We start from the raw sequence: 15,759 nt of genomic DNA, 5'->3' as shown, positions 1-15,759 counted from the left end.
ATGACAAAAGAAACCATCAAATTGTTTGGAGTTGAAATTAGTGTGAACAATGTTTCTTCTTCTGTAGAAGAATCAACAAGTGACAAGGGCGGGATGAGTCGTAGTTGTAAGGGAAAAAGATGGAGCGAAGATGAACAGAGAGCGTTCTTGATTGGATTGGACAAACTTGGAAAAGGAAATTGGACTCAAATTGCTAAAGAGTTTGTGCCAAGCAGAACACCAACACAAGTTGCGAGTCATGCCCAGAAATATTTTGACAGACAAAAGGAGAAGAGAGCACTCAAACGCAACAAGTCTAGTGTATTTGACATTAATTTGGACCAAGAATCCTCAAATACTTGTCCAGAATTGGTGTCGAAAAGGGCATTAAAGGACAATAAGAAGAAAGGCAAACAAGTTTTGAATGAAGAAAGTCCAATTTCACCAATGCCAATTAGCTACAGACTTCCTCCCAATGGAAGCTATGGCTATTGCTATGTTCCGATGAACAATTATCAGTTTAATTTTGTCTCATCATCAACTAATGCAACTCCAGTTGTCCATCGGGCTTCGTCTCAGTCTAGTTCTGCGTCCTTGGATAATATAGATCTAACTCTCTAGCCTACAATACGACATCAATGATTTTTGTTTTCACAAGATGTTGAATCTCTTCGGCGACATAGGCTTGTATGTAGAAGTTTAAGTTCGATTATGTGGATAGTATGCATTTTCCTGATGATCCAACCATCAAAGGGATATCTCAATTCCTAATGATCCACCCATCAAAAGGCTTTAGCGGCTCAAGAAGGCGGATGCAATGACATTAACTCAATTGCTGCTAAGTATTTTTGCGATAATAAATATTGGTGCTAAAAGGAAGATGTATTGCTTTCTTGTAACAAATTTTCAGATTTCAGTTGCTTGGGGGGACTTATTATATATATAGCATTCTTGTAAGCATCTAATTGTATTGTATTCTTTATTTTGTTGGTGTTAGTAGTGGAAAACTCTGAGTATGCTAGTTCATGGGAGCCCAAGTCTATGAACAATTAGAAACATTTCATATTTTGAAATTCTTGTACTAGCATCAAGAATTTTATCTTTCAAAATCAAACACTTACATCTAATAAAGTATATTAAAGATAATTACTTAAATAAAATTAGGAATAACTTTTTTTAACCCTTCACCAAGAGTTTCTACATTTTGTTAGGGTTGGAAGTGAGGGACACTTACAATCCAAGCAACTCCATCTTATCACGAATAACTTAAAATTTTATAAAAGTGTAAGAAAATTATAACAAATAGTTGGTATATCTAAATAATTTGTATTCATTTTCCTATTTATGAGTTTTAAACGGTAAATGTTTTTTAAAAAGAATTTATTAATTTTAAGCAAAGGCATGATAAAAATTTGTCTACATTTATAATTTTCATAAAAGTAACTCCAAGAAAATAACAATATATCTAGTGAAATCTCACGAGTGATGTTTGAAGAGGGTAGAATATACACAAACCTTACCACTAACTTGTGGAGGTAGATAGATTATTTCTGAAACACCCTCGGCTCAAATGCAACAAATTCCTAAAGAAAAAGGAGATAATGAAGAGAATAGAACAAATAACATGAAAACGATGCAAAGGTCTACCAAAAAAGAGCCAAAACAACAATAAAATCATGTGGTAATCGGAACTCCATATATTTTCTTCAACTGCAACTTTTATTTCCTAATCCTATATTTTCTAATTTGGATTTCCTAATACTAACCACCACTCCAAAATAGGAGAGAGAGATTACCTCTTATAAATAGTTGAATAATTGTTATACAACTACACTTACAAAACAAATACATAAAAGTGGAAAAAAAACAGGGCATATTTCAAGTTCTTTTAATGCATTGTCAGAGCTACTATTTTTCGGTAATTGTTAAAAAGAACTGAATCAGATTGTCTGAATTTTGCTGCGCTTGAAAGAACTGAACAAGAGTGAAAGTTTAGATATTCAATCAATCGAACCCTAAAACAACACTATCAGCAAACCAATCAATGGCACTAAAGTACACTAGAATTTGTTTGTAGAGAAGAAAAGACATTTAGAAACTTTGAGGAACCCTCTACTTTATAAACAATAAAAGGTACTATGAACATATGTTTATCGAACTTTATTGGAAAAGTCACGTTCATTTGGAAAAATCACAACTTTTCGAAAAAGTCACAATATTTCAGAAAAGTTACATCTTTTCAAAAAAGTCAGTACCCTTCGAAAAAGTCATAACCCTCCGAAAAGTCACACCTCTTCAGTTTTCTTTAATATTTAGAAAGCACACTCTCTGTTTTCTTGAACTACAACTTTAATTTCCTACTCCTTAATTTGGATATCCTAATGCTATCATGCCATTCCAATCAAAGTAGGAGAGATTATCTCTTGTAAATAGTTGGATAATTGTTCTCCAACTACATACTCATACTTTGTTAAAAGAAATCCATAAAATTGGAAAGGGCAAATCAAGAAAATGGGGGATAGCAATCGTAGTTTTAAACTATTTGGTGTTACGATCAGTACTGACGATAATGAGGATTCGGCATCAAGAAATAAGGGAAAGAGATGGAGTGAAGATGAACATAGGGCGTTCTTGAGTGGATTGGAGAAACTTGGAAGTGGAAATTGGACTGAAATTGCTAAACAGTTTGTGCCAAGCAGAACGAAAACACAAATTTCCAGTCATGCCCAGAAATATTTTGCATGGCTCAAGACTAAGAATGACAAAGCAGCAAAATCGACAAGTACTGTTGAGTTATCGTCGTCCACTACTTCAGAGAAAGAAACTTTGAATGAAGAAATTCCACTTTCACCAATGCCAATCAACTACAGAGTTCCTAATGATTTTGTGCCTCATGTTTCTAATACTGTGAATAATGGGGATTCAGTTGATTTTCTATCAAGAAAGCAAGAAGGAAAATGGACTGAAGATGAACACGAAGCGTTCTTGATTGGATTGGACAAAGTTGGAAGAAATTGGACTAGAGTTTCTAAAGAGTTTGTGCCTAGCAGGACACCAACGCAAATTACGAGTCATGCCCAGAAATATTTTGACAATCAAAAAAACAACAGAGGACCCAAACGCAGTGTCTTCGAGATTAATTTTGACCAAGAATCCACAAGTACTTGTCCAGAATCCGTGAAGAAAGGCAAAGAAGTTTTGAAATGATTTTGTGCCTCGTGTTTATAATATTGATCAGTCTTTTTTGTGTGGGAAAAATATCCCATCTGATTTTGTAATAATTAACTCTATTTTTATTGTTTCTTCTGTTAGTCCGAATTAAAGGTTTTTCATTTCAAACTGTGTCATATACCTTTTACTGTTTATTCAGTAGAATCTCAGAGTAGTATTATTTCACTTAAGTTCTTGCAGCCATCGTATTCTGATAAGAGACGTTGAACTTGATTACACAGGGGGGGTGGGGGTGACTCTGGACTGATTAGATGGTTTAACTACATTGTAACCTTTTCAGTTTGGATTTAATAAATATGTTACTTATTCTCATATTGGATCTTTGGCCCGCCAAAGTTGTAATGAAAAGTTTTTGTACTAGTTAAATGTCTTGGTTTTTAACTTTTTGCTTGTAAATGGAGGCTAAGCTTAAATACGAACGATGAACTTTTTCACTAGCATGGAAGACTTGTTAGTTATGACTTATGAATTATGATGCATTTGTGGTAATCTTTTCGGTAATTGTTTGAATATGCCTTTAAACAACTGAATCTTGCTTAGCATCATAGTCTGCAATGTTTAGGCTTCTACTAGAAAGTGAAAAATCAAACCCACCCGAGTCGATCAACAGAATTACAAAGATTCTCCATTTTAAAAAATATAGTAAAGTGTGAATATAGATTTAAAGCACAATAAACTTGCTGTATTGGTATAGTTTCAGAATTTTGACTTACACTTAAAAGGTTCTGTGATAACAGATCAGCAATTGTCATTCCACGGAAGAACCAAGCATATTGACGTGCAATGTGCTTAGTTGGTAGCTGATGGAAAAATTATGATGAAATAAAAGAGCTAGCAGCAGGGGAAATATCTTTAAGTTTCTTCCTTGGGATAGCATGAATTCTTCAGGTTGCAGTTGGGAGTATTTAATTTACTTAGCACAAAACAATACAAATTCAGACACCATAGGACAATAATATGCCAACTTGCAGTCGAATGTTTATGTTCTCAAGAAATCGTTTATTCAATCCAAATACAAAGATAACAAAGCAATTTGTGCATCACAGCATGAAACGAGAAGACAAAACTAGATTGAATCTCTCAAAGCTTAGACATTACAGCATCATTGTGGCAAGACTTTGCCACTGTCCCGTTTTCCTTAATATCCGAGTCAGACATGCTGGGAGGAACATCAACAGCTGGGGAGCAATTGAAGAACCCATGAGGCTGCATCATGAACAACATTTATCAAAAACAGAATTAACATAGTGATGTGGAGCATAGGATTTACGAAAATCATTGTACGTGTTTCAAAATGATGGATATCACCATATCCTCGGAAAAGAAAATTCTTTTGCTTCAAGAGAAATTAAAAAAAAACTTGAATGTGGGGGCCAACCTATCATCAACTCAAATGCAGGTACACAAGTCTAGAAATATTTCACCAACATAAACACAAGCTGTAAAGATATGGAACAAATGCTGTGTTGAGTGCTAGCAGTGTCACAAGAAACACAGCCCAACCCATTCTCAAACCCAGTTCTATTTTGTAAAGAAGCCATTAATATCCGAGGACTTGTGGGGCACAATCTAGAAATCCGGCATATAGTGGATCCTCCTCAACTGATTCTCCACTTAAATACAAGAATACAGCTCCAGCAAGGTTCAAATCCATGATGTCCCACTAACCCACATATCACATGTTGTGATTAGGAGTGACAAATGAGCGAGTCGAATCGAATATGAGTCAATCATAAAATGAGTTCAATAAAAATGGATAAGTTACTCGACTCGACTCACATTTTAAATGGGTAAAAACGAATTATCCAATGGATAATATGGGTACCCATATTTACCCATATTATAATAAAAATCTTGTTAAAAGCTTTAAAACAAAAAACAAAAAAAAACTTTTTTGTATCACTTCACTCCACCCCCTACTAAAACGAGTTACCCAATGGATAATATGGGTACCCATATTTACCCATATTATAATAAAAATCTTGTTAAAAGCTTTAAAACAAAAAACAAAAAAAAACTTTTTTGTATCACTTCACTCCACCCCCTACTAGCCCCACCCTATCCCAAAAAAGTGTAAAAAAAAAATAAAAAAAAATAACCATCCCACCCCTACCAGCCTCTACTATCCCCCCTCCACACCCCATCCCAAAAAAAAAATTAACAAAAACCACCCCACCCCCATCCAAAAACAAATTTTACAAGATTTTAAATTTTTTCCAATAAAAATTTTAAAAAATTTACCAACCCACCCCCTATCCCCAAAAAAATGTAAAAAAAAGTTTTATTTTTTTAATATAGATTGTTTTTTTTAAAAAAAAACGGACTTTTTTACTACTCATCCTTTTATCACTTTTTTTGTTTGTTTGTGTGAATGCACATCTTTTACCCATTTTATCCATTTAACTACCCACTTTTAAATGGGTAATATGAGTATTATTCGTTTTTATCCATTTTAAATGAGTTGGATACCCAACCCATTTAAAATGGATAAATATGAGCAAATACCCATATTAATTACCCATTCTGCCACCCCTAGTTGTGATCATATCACTCCCACTAGAACAAAGCCTCGACTCTCCCAGCCCCAATCCATAGTGAAAAGTAAATGGGTGAGAATTAGATAATGCTAAACACCTGTTGATGGATTCGCTTACTGGGCACATGTTTTACCAGTGAAAAGGATTTCTACTGTATATGTGGGATGACACTGCCGATCAAGAAAGAAAAAAGTCATAGCCCAGGTATTATACCTGGAGCATAAAACCAATGTGTTCCACTGGCATGACAGGCCAGTCTTCTAGCCGTGGAACATGTATAAGTCCAAAAATATACCTGAAAATTTAGAAAACTTGGTCAGCATCCCTTTACAGTATAACCAGAAATATGTAACGAGCTTGATAGCCATAATGTTTCGTTTCAATTTTCAGCTGTACTAATTGGTCTTTTATCCATCTTTTCATCATTCCACTGAACCCTCCCTTCCCCTCTTCTCAAACCCTTTAGTGAATGTCAATAACATATTTTCACTCCAATGGTTGCTCTTTTGTGTATCTCCTCTTTGTGAAGTTCTTTCTATTAGTGCCAGCAAAATGAGCTCATATTTTGGTAACCCGTCCAATCAGCCCATATTTTAATGAGTTGAGTGATTTTTTACTTGGATAAAATTGGGTTTAAACACATATTCAACCCATCAAAATATGGGTATTCATGGGTAAACTATGGATTAGCCAAATAGGTTAAGCTTCCAACTAATTATTCCTCTCTATAATTGAAAAGGTGAAATCTTTGACCCTCCAAAAAATTATATATATTAAATGTACATTTCTTTGTTAATTATAATTATATTTTTAAGATTTTATATTGGATAACAAACAAGAGTGTAAAGTAAGACATTGATTAAAATGCATTAAGTACGTTTTAATCCTAAAATACAAATATTCTTTTACTTTGAAATTAAAAATATTTTCCCCTTGTTATTACATAAATTTATTTTATATTGAACAGTCATACTTTTTTTTTACTTTTATGATAGGATAAAAACTAAACAAAGTATTTTAACATTTTTCATCCAAAAAAAGACTAAAAAAAACTCTCCACATAAGTAGAGTACTATTTACGCATGAAAATATGGGTAAACTTGTATTTTACCCATCCCATTTGTTACCCAATCCATGTTTACCCACACAATATGGGCTGGTTGAATTATTACCCATTTTCAACCCGCCCAAATTTGACCCAACCCGCATATTCGCCACCACTACTTTAGATGATAACCCTTGAAATAACAGATGAGAATGGCCAAGACACAAGATAAAATGAGTAATTAGTATACTTTTTTGTTGCCATAAGAACTTTAATCTGTATTGAGAATGGACTAACCAAAGAACTATTTGCGTTTCTTCTAGGGATCGATTCTGCTGAACCCAAGTAGCCAAACCTTCACCAACACGAGGATTTTGATTTGGAAACTCTCCTCCAGGAAAAATCTCTTCACGAGAGTAAGGGGTGACCCAAAGATTATGCTTTAAGAAGGCAGCTCTCCTCAAGAATTTTGCCTCCGAACCAGCTAGTGGCAGACAGTTTGAACCTGGTACTAGCTTGTAACCAGTTAACTGCCCAGTGCGATTGACTGTTCTTGTGTTCCGGATCTGTATATTGAAGAAAAAAGATACCATTTAACCATTATTTCCAAGTAAAAGCCAAACTACTCCCCATAACACACCAAAGGGGATCACAAATGCACAAGACAATGACGATAACAACAGCTTTAGCAGTTCCAAACAAGCTGGGATTGTATAAGACAGTGACAATACCTTAAACAAGACAAACTTCAGCTACAGATGATGGAACAGCCGAATACCACAAAAAAAACTCGTGCTGAATTCACAACTACCATAATTGACAAATTAAATAAACATCACTATGTTGGCCCAAGGTAGCTGGTGGGTTAAATGTAACTGATGTTTATCTATGGAACCAAGCAGCTATAATCAAACATTTATGGAATCTTGCAAAAAAGGACAAGTTATGGATTGTTTGGGTCCATACTTATTATATTAAAGGCAGGAGACCATGGGAAGTTGCAGGGCAACAAGCTTTTTGGATGGTGAGGAAGATCATGCAAGCAGGGCATTGGATTTCTGAAGCCAGAATACCAATTACAGAGATCATGGATGCAGAAGAATTCACCATTAAAGGTATGTATAAGATACTTAGGGGGGAGTTCACCAAGGTGCCTTGGAGAAGGTTGTCATGTAATAATCAAGGGAGCCCAAAGTGGAACTTCATACTCTACTTGACCATGCAAAGAAGATTATATACCAAAGACAGGCTAGAAAAATGGGGGATACAAACGGATCAAATGTGTTCATTGTGCAAGCAAGAGCAAGAAACACACCAACATATTTTCTTCTCATGCACTGTGGCTGCAAGGATATGGAGTAAACTTTTAAAGTGGCTATGTATAACCAGAAACACTGCAGGGTGGGAGGAAGAATTGGAGTGGGCTATTACACATGCCACAGGCAAAGCAATGCAGGATGAAGTGTATAGAATGACTCTCTCAGCAGCAGTTTACTATGTATGGCAAGAGAGGAACTACAGAATTTTCCGAAAGAAAGAAAGAACCACGGAGGTGATCATCAGGAACATCATTCAAGAAATCCATTGTAGAAGCAGTATGCAACCGAAGCTGGCTGATTTCATTCGTAATTTCAATTATTATCCATAGAATAGTAGCTAAGTGGTAAGGATAGTAGAATGAACTCTGAGATTGGGACTATGTCCATATCCAGAAGTCCAAAACTCTTTGTACATAGTGATATATCTGGTAAATAAAGCTTACAGTTACCAAAAAAAAAAGACTGCAGCATTTGAACTAAGAAAATAGCCAAGATACAGCCTCTGCCTTAAGTTTTAAAAGAAGGATAGAGGAATACAGTACATCATCAAACAAAAAATTCATACCATTATATTGTTTAGGCAGAGCATAGAAGGTTTGAGCATTTATGTAAAAGCATTACATAACCCTTATAAGCTTTACTATATTCTTTGATAGAAAAGCTCCAACAAGAGAAAAGGAAACTTACAATCCAATGCCGTGCAGTTAGAGGATTACAATCACGCATTGCCTCCAGTTCAGTTCTAAGCAATCTCTCTTCAGCATAAAATGCATTATTATGAACATTATTTTCTCCTGGTGGTTCAACTCTAGCGTTTACTTCAACCACCTAAATACAATAAACCTTAGGATCAGATTTCACATGAAAGAAACATATGGAGGTAAGTGCATGATATGTGTATGCCTGTATACTAGAAATGGAGTATTGAAGATGCACGTGCCCATGTAAAATTAAGGAAAATCACATTCTTTGGTCATTTTAATATGAAATTTTAGTTCATTTACCGAAAGTAGGGTATACAAGGAGGATATTATTTTGTCCCCAGCAATGAAAGTTAGTGTGTTATACTTAGGCAAATTATATTGGAAACCAAAATTCGGAAACCCATACGTAAATCCTGAATGGACTGCTCATGAACAAAAAGCTAAATTTAGTCTTTATAATTGATTTCCTTTTTATCATCTCAAGTCATCAATACATGAACTGGTTCGAGTCAGTGTTGTGAAAGGCGATCGCCTCATCGCCAATGGCGAGAGGCGAGGCAAGGCGACCCTTCACCGCCTTTTAGCTTTGTGGCGAGGCGATCTCCAAAAGGTGACGCCATGGAGGCGAGAGGCGAGAAAGGCGGGAAAGGCGTCGCCTTTTGTATTATCTTAAAAAAAATGCAACCAATTTAGGGTTTTAAAAATTAAAAGGTACTTTTAGGGTTTTCCGAGTTCAGCCAGACTTTTCCGGCTACTCCAAAGTCCAACCAATACATATTTCTTCTTCAGATTTCATCTTCCTCGGTTTCTTTTTCCTTCTTCTTCTTCATACTTTAGAGTCACTTCTACCTCTGTTTTGACTTTTTTTCTGTTTTTTTCTCATTCAAGTTCTAGACGTTTAGTATGTACCATCTATTTTCAGTTTTTGAATTGAAATATTTGCTAATATGTTATTGCTATTGAGAATATGATTATTTACATATGCAATTAAACATTTTAACTTTTTGGTATTAATTGGTATCGCATTTCAAAAAGGCGAGCGCCTCGCTGCCTTTTATCGCCTTTCGCCGTCCAAAACACTGGTTCGAGTGGTCTGTCAATCTCTGATGTAGAAACACCAGTCAAACAGCATTTCAGTCTTCCAGTCCAAACATAATTAGAATGTTTCACGAACTTTTCCAATTTTAGCAGGTGTCTAACAACAAGAAACATATAGCAATCAAGAAAAAAGGTTACTAGCAAGATAGAGATGAATTGAAAAAGAAATCTACAGTTGAAGCTAAATGTGTTGCATACTGAAGAAATGATACACACTATTCCTAGAAATGACATTAGAGGATCCAGCCCCCGTGATACACCATCACAGTATATTTAAGGAATTGAATAAAAGCCGCGTGGGAGAAATAATCAGAAAGATCTGGAAGGAGAAAAGTAAGCTGCCGAGAAGAAAAGAAAATATTTAGGTTGTACATCCCCCCAAGGCTCCAAAAACCTCCTCTTTGGTAAAAAAAAGAAGAAGAAAAAAAGAACATCAGAAAAGTTGAGCGGAGGATTCAAAAGGCGTACCTGATTATGTGATTCCCCTGATTTGCAATCAACAGCCATATCCATGCGAGCCACAAAGAAGTGCTGATGTACAGGTGCATACAAGCCAGGTGCAATAGTTGTTCCATATTTTCGAACTTCCCCTGGTAGAAGAGCACCTAAGCTGAGAATTCCAGTCAGCTTGACCTCAGCCTCGATCTTCCCATCCTGTGGTGAGAATAAGAAATTAATGTTTCAATATCCAAATCTCAAAATCAAAATGGACAAATAGCTCCACATTTTCTCCTTCATCTCTCCTTCATAAAGGAACTACAGACTACTAATGTGATTTAAAGTGGAATTCCTGCCCTACTGAAGTAATGAATGTACAGTTTAGAAACATGGAAATGCATGCCCAAATGAAAAGCAAACAATGCTACAAATTGAAGCACCACCACCTTAATTTAGCTAAAACAAGTAAATTACATTATATAGGGAAGAGATAATGAAACCAACAAGTTAGCTCTTATTTATAGAAGGGTAAACCACCTGATAAAAATGCCAGTAAAATCCATATTCATAGTTTGCCACGGTACAGATGAAAGACACGGTTAGTCGTCGGGAACGTCGTACTTCAGCTAAACCTGTTCTCCAATCTTGATGCTTCCATAAGATTCCGTGATCCTCCTCGTGTAAGCAGACACAATTTTCAATTGTCTCAACACCGCCAGTGAAATTTGTAAAATGCGCATCGAAATATTTAATGTAGCCTAAGCAATCACAACCCTGCAATAAAAGTGAACATTCATATATGATTGCAAAGTTAATTTCACAGAATATTATAAATGAAAAGATGCATTTCACAATGCCAATAAGATATTTCCTGACCTTCTTTAAGGAATGTGCATTTTTACCAAGTCCATCTTCCCCTGCATCAAAAGCATTTTTCCTGTAATGTGGCTCATTTGGATCCCCATAGGGCACAACCATTTCAATGAAGCTCAGTCTATGAGCAACAGGTCTACGGCCTCTGCTACCATCAATATATGCAACAGAATAGATAACCAGGCCCTCCCTGGGGGTAAAACCAATACGAAAGTTCCACTGCATAGTATGATAATAATTGGGGTAGAAGTAATTAGATCATCCAGAGAAATACAGCAAAATGATATATTGTAAGAAAAGTACCTTCTGCCATTCAACAAAGTGTCCATTGACACGGAAGCTAGGACCTTCAGGTTGAACAATAAGAAGAGGTTTAACATCACTTCGGTCAACCCCTCCTCTCGTTTCACCGGCAGTGTAATTTCTCAATGGATCAGCCGGTGGTAATGGAACCACTTTACGGTCTTCAAACTCTATCACAACCATATTCTGCATATCAACAACTATATGAATTCCTTCAACTGGGCGAGCATAGCCATTTTCCATCGGACAGTCGCTCTCAGTTCTACAAAAGATAAGAGGTTTTCCTAGACGGCGGTTAGGTGCATCAGCCTCACTGAAATAACCTGCACACCTGAATGACTAGGAGTGTTATTATATCTAAGCCATACTATAAACAATGCTATTATATATTATATTAAGAGATCTCATGCAATGCTGTTTACAGAAAGCTTTAAAGAACAGAGCAACCAACCAGGCATCGACCATCACAAGATCCATATCATCGATTCCTCTCTTCTTCATTGCGTCACGAAAAGGAGGGAAATCCTTCACCACGGCTTCACATTCAGCATATTCAACTGCGTCCTACAATTCAATTTACAGATGATATTTCTCTTTTGGGTGCAGCAGTAAAATAGGGTTCTAATTCTTGTGTTGCCATGAAACATTATCACTGTATTTCTTCCATTGAGAAAAAAAAGAAAAGTCACCAGTATGTTGAGCACACAACTAGTGCAGCCACTGTTGTGGCTATCTAGTCACAAGTAGACACAAGCACAAAAGTACTCCAAACATCAAAATAGCTTTCTTATAGCTCTTGATAATTCACTCAGACCCAATTTAGTGGAAATAATTGGTGGACATGTTAATCAAGACCCTGGTAAAATCACCTAGCAAAATTCTTAAAACTTCTAACATGATGTTCAACTTATAAGTTAACATAGGCACCTACCATTGGTGGCTGAATATCAGGCACTACTTTAGATGAAATGACTTTGCCACGGTGGTGTCCTCCTCGAGTGACAGCATGAACCTGTGAGAGCTCAACAATCCATATGCTGGTCTCATTTGATTTCTTGTTATAAACAATCAGTTTAGCTTTCCTTGGAGGAAGCTTACTGGGAATTACAGGCCCACCTTTTGTTCTCGGCAATAAAGATGGTTGAAAAGGAGGAAAGAAGTATGCATCAGCTAAAGCAACCACACTCTTATCTGGTTCCACCAAAACAACCTCGACAAAGCGCATGCTATCTCTCACCTAAACATCAAAGTACACTGTTAAGTTTGATGATTAGATAATCAGAAACAAAAGACATCTATATGCATATATAATAAATAATGACCTCAGGAGTGCTTCCAGCTGCCCTGACAGTTGCCACGGCCACAGAAATTTCAGCAGCAGTTAAAGGGTCCAAGGGATGGTGAGTTTGAGCCCTCAATAAGATAGGCAGGCCTGTCAACATCAAGTTAGAACAATTGTTCATAAATGAGCCACAAATTTTCTCAAGATTCCTTACACACCAACTCTTGATATAAACTTGTCATTCCAAGTTGATGACTAACAGTCCAAATAACTAAAATACTTTCCGGCAAAGCCATGGATTATTTGGAAGCCTCAACTCTCGAGCTCTGACTGAACTGTCCAAATATCTTTAGTGCATTCTGGCCAAACCTTGGATTATTTCAACTCTCAAGTTTTGCAATTATGTAATCAAATTTGTTCTATAGGTTTGGCTTCCAAGTCTTGACCACTTTGGTAGACTTCAGCTATATAAAATATTCTCTGGTGCTTAAGTTGTGATTGAGCCGAGGTCTACCGGAAACAACCTCTCTACCCATGGGAAGGTGTGTGTACATCCTACCCTTCCCACACCACTCTTGTTGGGTATGTTGTTGCTTAAGTTGTGATTAAATGATTTAAGGAAAATGGAAAAGGCTTACATTACAACACACTCCACTGCGACATCTAAGAATAATAATAATTTCATATGTATAAGCCACAATAGCATAAGATTTTTTAGGCATTTGGATCTGAAAACGTTTTCTGGAAAAATCAAAATTATAGGAGAAACAAAATGTCTTGAGACACTTTCTGAAATGAAAAGCCAAGTCATCTTCCACTTGGAAAGCACCAACTTTAAGAACATTTCAACCATACAAAAATGTTATCTTTTACACACTTTTTTTTCTAAAATATTACTACTAGAAAACTTTTTCCAGAACTTGTCAAACAAAAAAGAAAAATGAAAATATGAATAATTTCAAGCAACAATGAACTCGTGACTGAGATAAGGAGGAAGACGGCGAGTGGAGGATATCCCTTGCCTGGGAACAGAACACGAGTAAAATTTGTGATTTACATAGATCCACAGATAATACAAACAGAAAAGGGGACAAATAAACAAAATCAGTCACGATTTTTCACCCTTTTTTATGCCGTTTTTTCTTTTTCTTTTTTAATGCTACCTCCAAATTTAGTAAAGGTGAATCGGCAATCAAGATGAAGGATGCAAGTTTTATATGCTGAAGAGAAGGAAGAAGGTTAAAACCACTAAAATACGGCTCCGCACAAAGAAACAAAACTAGCTTGAAAAGTCATACGTATTTTCACATGCTTTCCGTCAAAGTTTAACCTATTAGCAACACCAATTAACATTTTTCAGCATCAGTCATCATAGCCAAAAAAGCGGTACGATCGAGATTCGATACATTTCACTTCTGCATGTACATACAGAGCAACAAAATAACTACTCAAATTATGAAAGATACCTTTCACAACAGGCTGCTGATTTGGCGCAGCAGGAAGATCAATAGAGTCAATCACAGCCGTCAAAGTAGACGGAGCAGCTGAACTAGCCGATCTAGTGGATGAAAGATCGGAAACTTCAGCTACGGTTCCACCGGCAGTCCATTCGGTTTCAGAAGCGGCGGAAGCATTTCGTGAAGGGGCAGAAACCGTCGTCTTTTCCTGAGCTGAGGCCATTGTAATGGATTGGTAAGTTCACCGTAACCGCCGTAGTACTTGTTACTGTAATAGTAGTAGTAGTAATCCTCTGACATACAGAGCTTCACTATTCTCCTTCTCCGATTTCAGAAATTCACCACCTTCCGAAAAGCCCTACTGATTCTTCTCTCAGCGAAAACTTGTTCGAGTTTTTCAATGGAGAATAGTGAAGACGAAAAGCGTGAGAGGGGTAAATGTTGGGTGGTGGGGTACTTATAGTGGAGAATGAAAAGGAAAAGAAGAAGAGCGCCCGGGGGTGGTAGGGTATCTGGATTGCGAATAACTCTCTTTCCAGAAAAAAACGTAATAGTCCAGCTCATCTTTTGAGCCTTTGTTTTCATTTTTATCCACGTTGGTCATTTATTTTATAAATATGCGTTTCATTTTTATCCACGTTAGTCATTTATAAATATGCGATTCTTACTTGTTCAGTATAATCAAATAAAATTTAATTATTAATCTTTTACACATCAAAATCAAAATAGATAAATAAAAATAAACTAACAAAGTATTTATTTATCTATATATATAATAAAATAAAGCTGGACATAATTTAATAAAAGGTAACACATCTCTTTAATTTGTATATACATTTATCTTTTAGCAATTATTCAAAAATGCCTTATTTATTTATTTCATAAGGTAGCACATCTCTTTAATTGGTATTTACATTTATCTTTTTAGCAGATATCAAAGATGTCTTATTTATTTATGGGGAACTTTCGCAAATAGCCACTATAATAAACTTAATTATGTTTCATAGCTATAGTTTACAGATTTACGGGCTATAGCTACAGTGAAGCTACTTCGTTTGTATAATTTGCGGGTATATTTGTATAATTCAGTTATTTTTGTATAAACTCGAAATAACGAATTTATACATTTACAAACATCAGAATTGTAGACAGTTATACAAATTATATTATATAAATTTTGAATTATACAAAAGTTATACAAATTCTGAATATACAAACGTGCGAATTATACAAAACAAAAAAGCTGAGCTGCGTAATTGTAGCTAAATGTAGGTCGGAAATTGTAATTAAGAGAAACTATATCTATGTTAACTAATTAACTAATATATATTTGTTTATACGCGTAATTTTCCCTTTATTTATTTCATAAGGTAACACATCTCTTTAATTGATATTTACATTTATCTATTTAGCAAATATTCAAAGATGCCTTATTTATTTATTTCTTCATTATTGTTAGTAATCTTTTACTTTATTTATTTATTTCTATATAA

The 15,759-nt window shown here is 35.6% G+C and overlaps 3 protein-coding genes across 3 annotated transcripts; 2 read left to right on the top strand and 1 right to left on the bottom strand.

Moving 5' to 3' along the window:
- Positions 1-600, top strand: LOC107062622 (transcription factor MYB1R1-like). The gene has a single exon (XM_015313487.1). It carries the CDS (start codon positions 1-3, stop codon positions 598-600), a length of 600 nt encoding a protein of 199 aa, XP_015168973.1.
- Positions 601-2,490: 1,890 nt separating this feature from the next.
- Positions 2,491-3,186, top strand: LOC107062621 (transcription factor MYB1R1-like). The gene has a single exon (XM_015313486.1). The coding sequence runs from the start codon at positions 2,491-2,493 to the stop codon at positions 3,184-3,186; it is 696 nt and encodes a 231-aa protein (XP_015168972.1).
- Positions 3,187-4,061: 875 nt separating this feature from the next.
- Positions 4,062-14,778, bottom strand: LOC102584319 (copper methylamine oxidase-like). Its single transcript, XM_006357547.2, has 12 exons — positions 14,276-14,778; positions 12,850-12,959; positions 12,459-12,764; positions 11,979-12,091; positions 11,528-11,858; positions 11,228-11,443; positions 10,889-11,125; positions 10,382-10,567; positions 8,799-8,939; positions 7,090-7,358; positions 5,961-6,042; positions 4,062-4,416 (listed from the first exon to the last, which is right to left on the bottom strand). Exons 1-12 carry the CDS (start codon positions 14,487-14,489, stop codon positions 4,291-4,293), a joined length of 2,331 nt encoding a protein of 776 aa, XP_006357609.1. The 5' UTR covers positions 14,490-14,778; the 3' UTR covers positions 4,062-4,290.
- Positions 14,779-15,759: the final 981 nt, after the last annotated feature.

This window comes from Solanum tuberosum, unplaced genomic scaffold, assembly GCF_000226075.1.
Source record: "Solanum tuberosum cultivar DM 1-3 516 R44 unplaced genomic scaffold, SolTub_3.0 scf00248, whole genome shotgun sequence".
NCBI classification, from domain to species: Eukaryota; Viridiplantae; Streptophyta; class Magnoliopsida; order Solanales; family Solanaceae; genus Solanum; species Solanum tuberosum.
The sequence above is the reverse complement of the archived record's forward strand: the minus strand, read 5'-3'. Positions and strand labels throughout refer to the sequence as shown.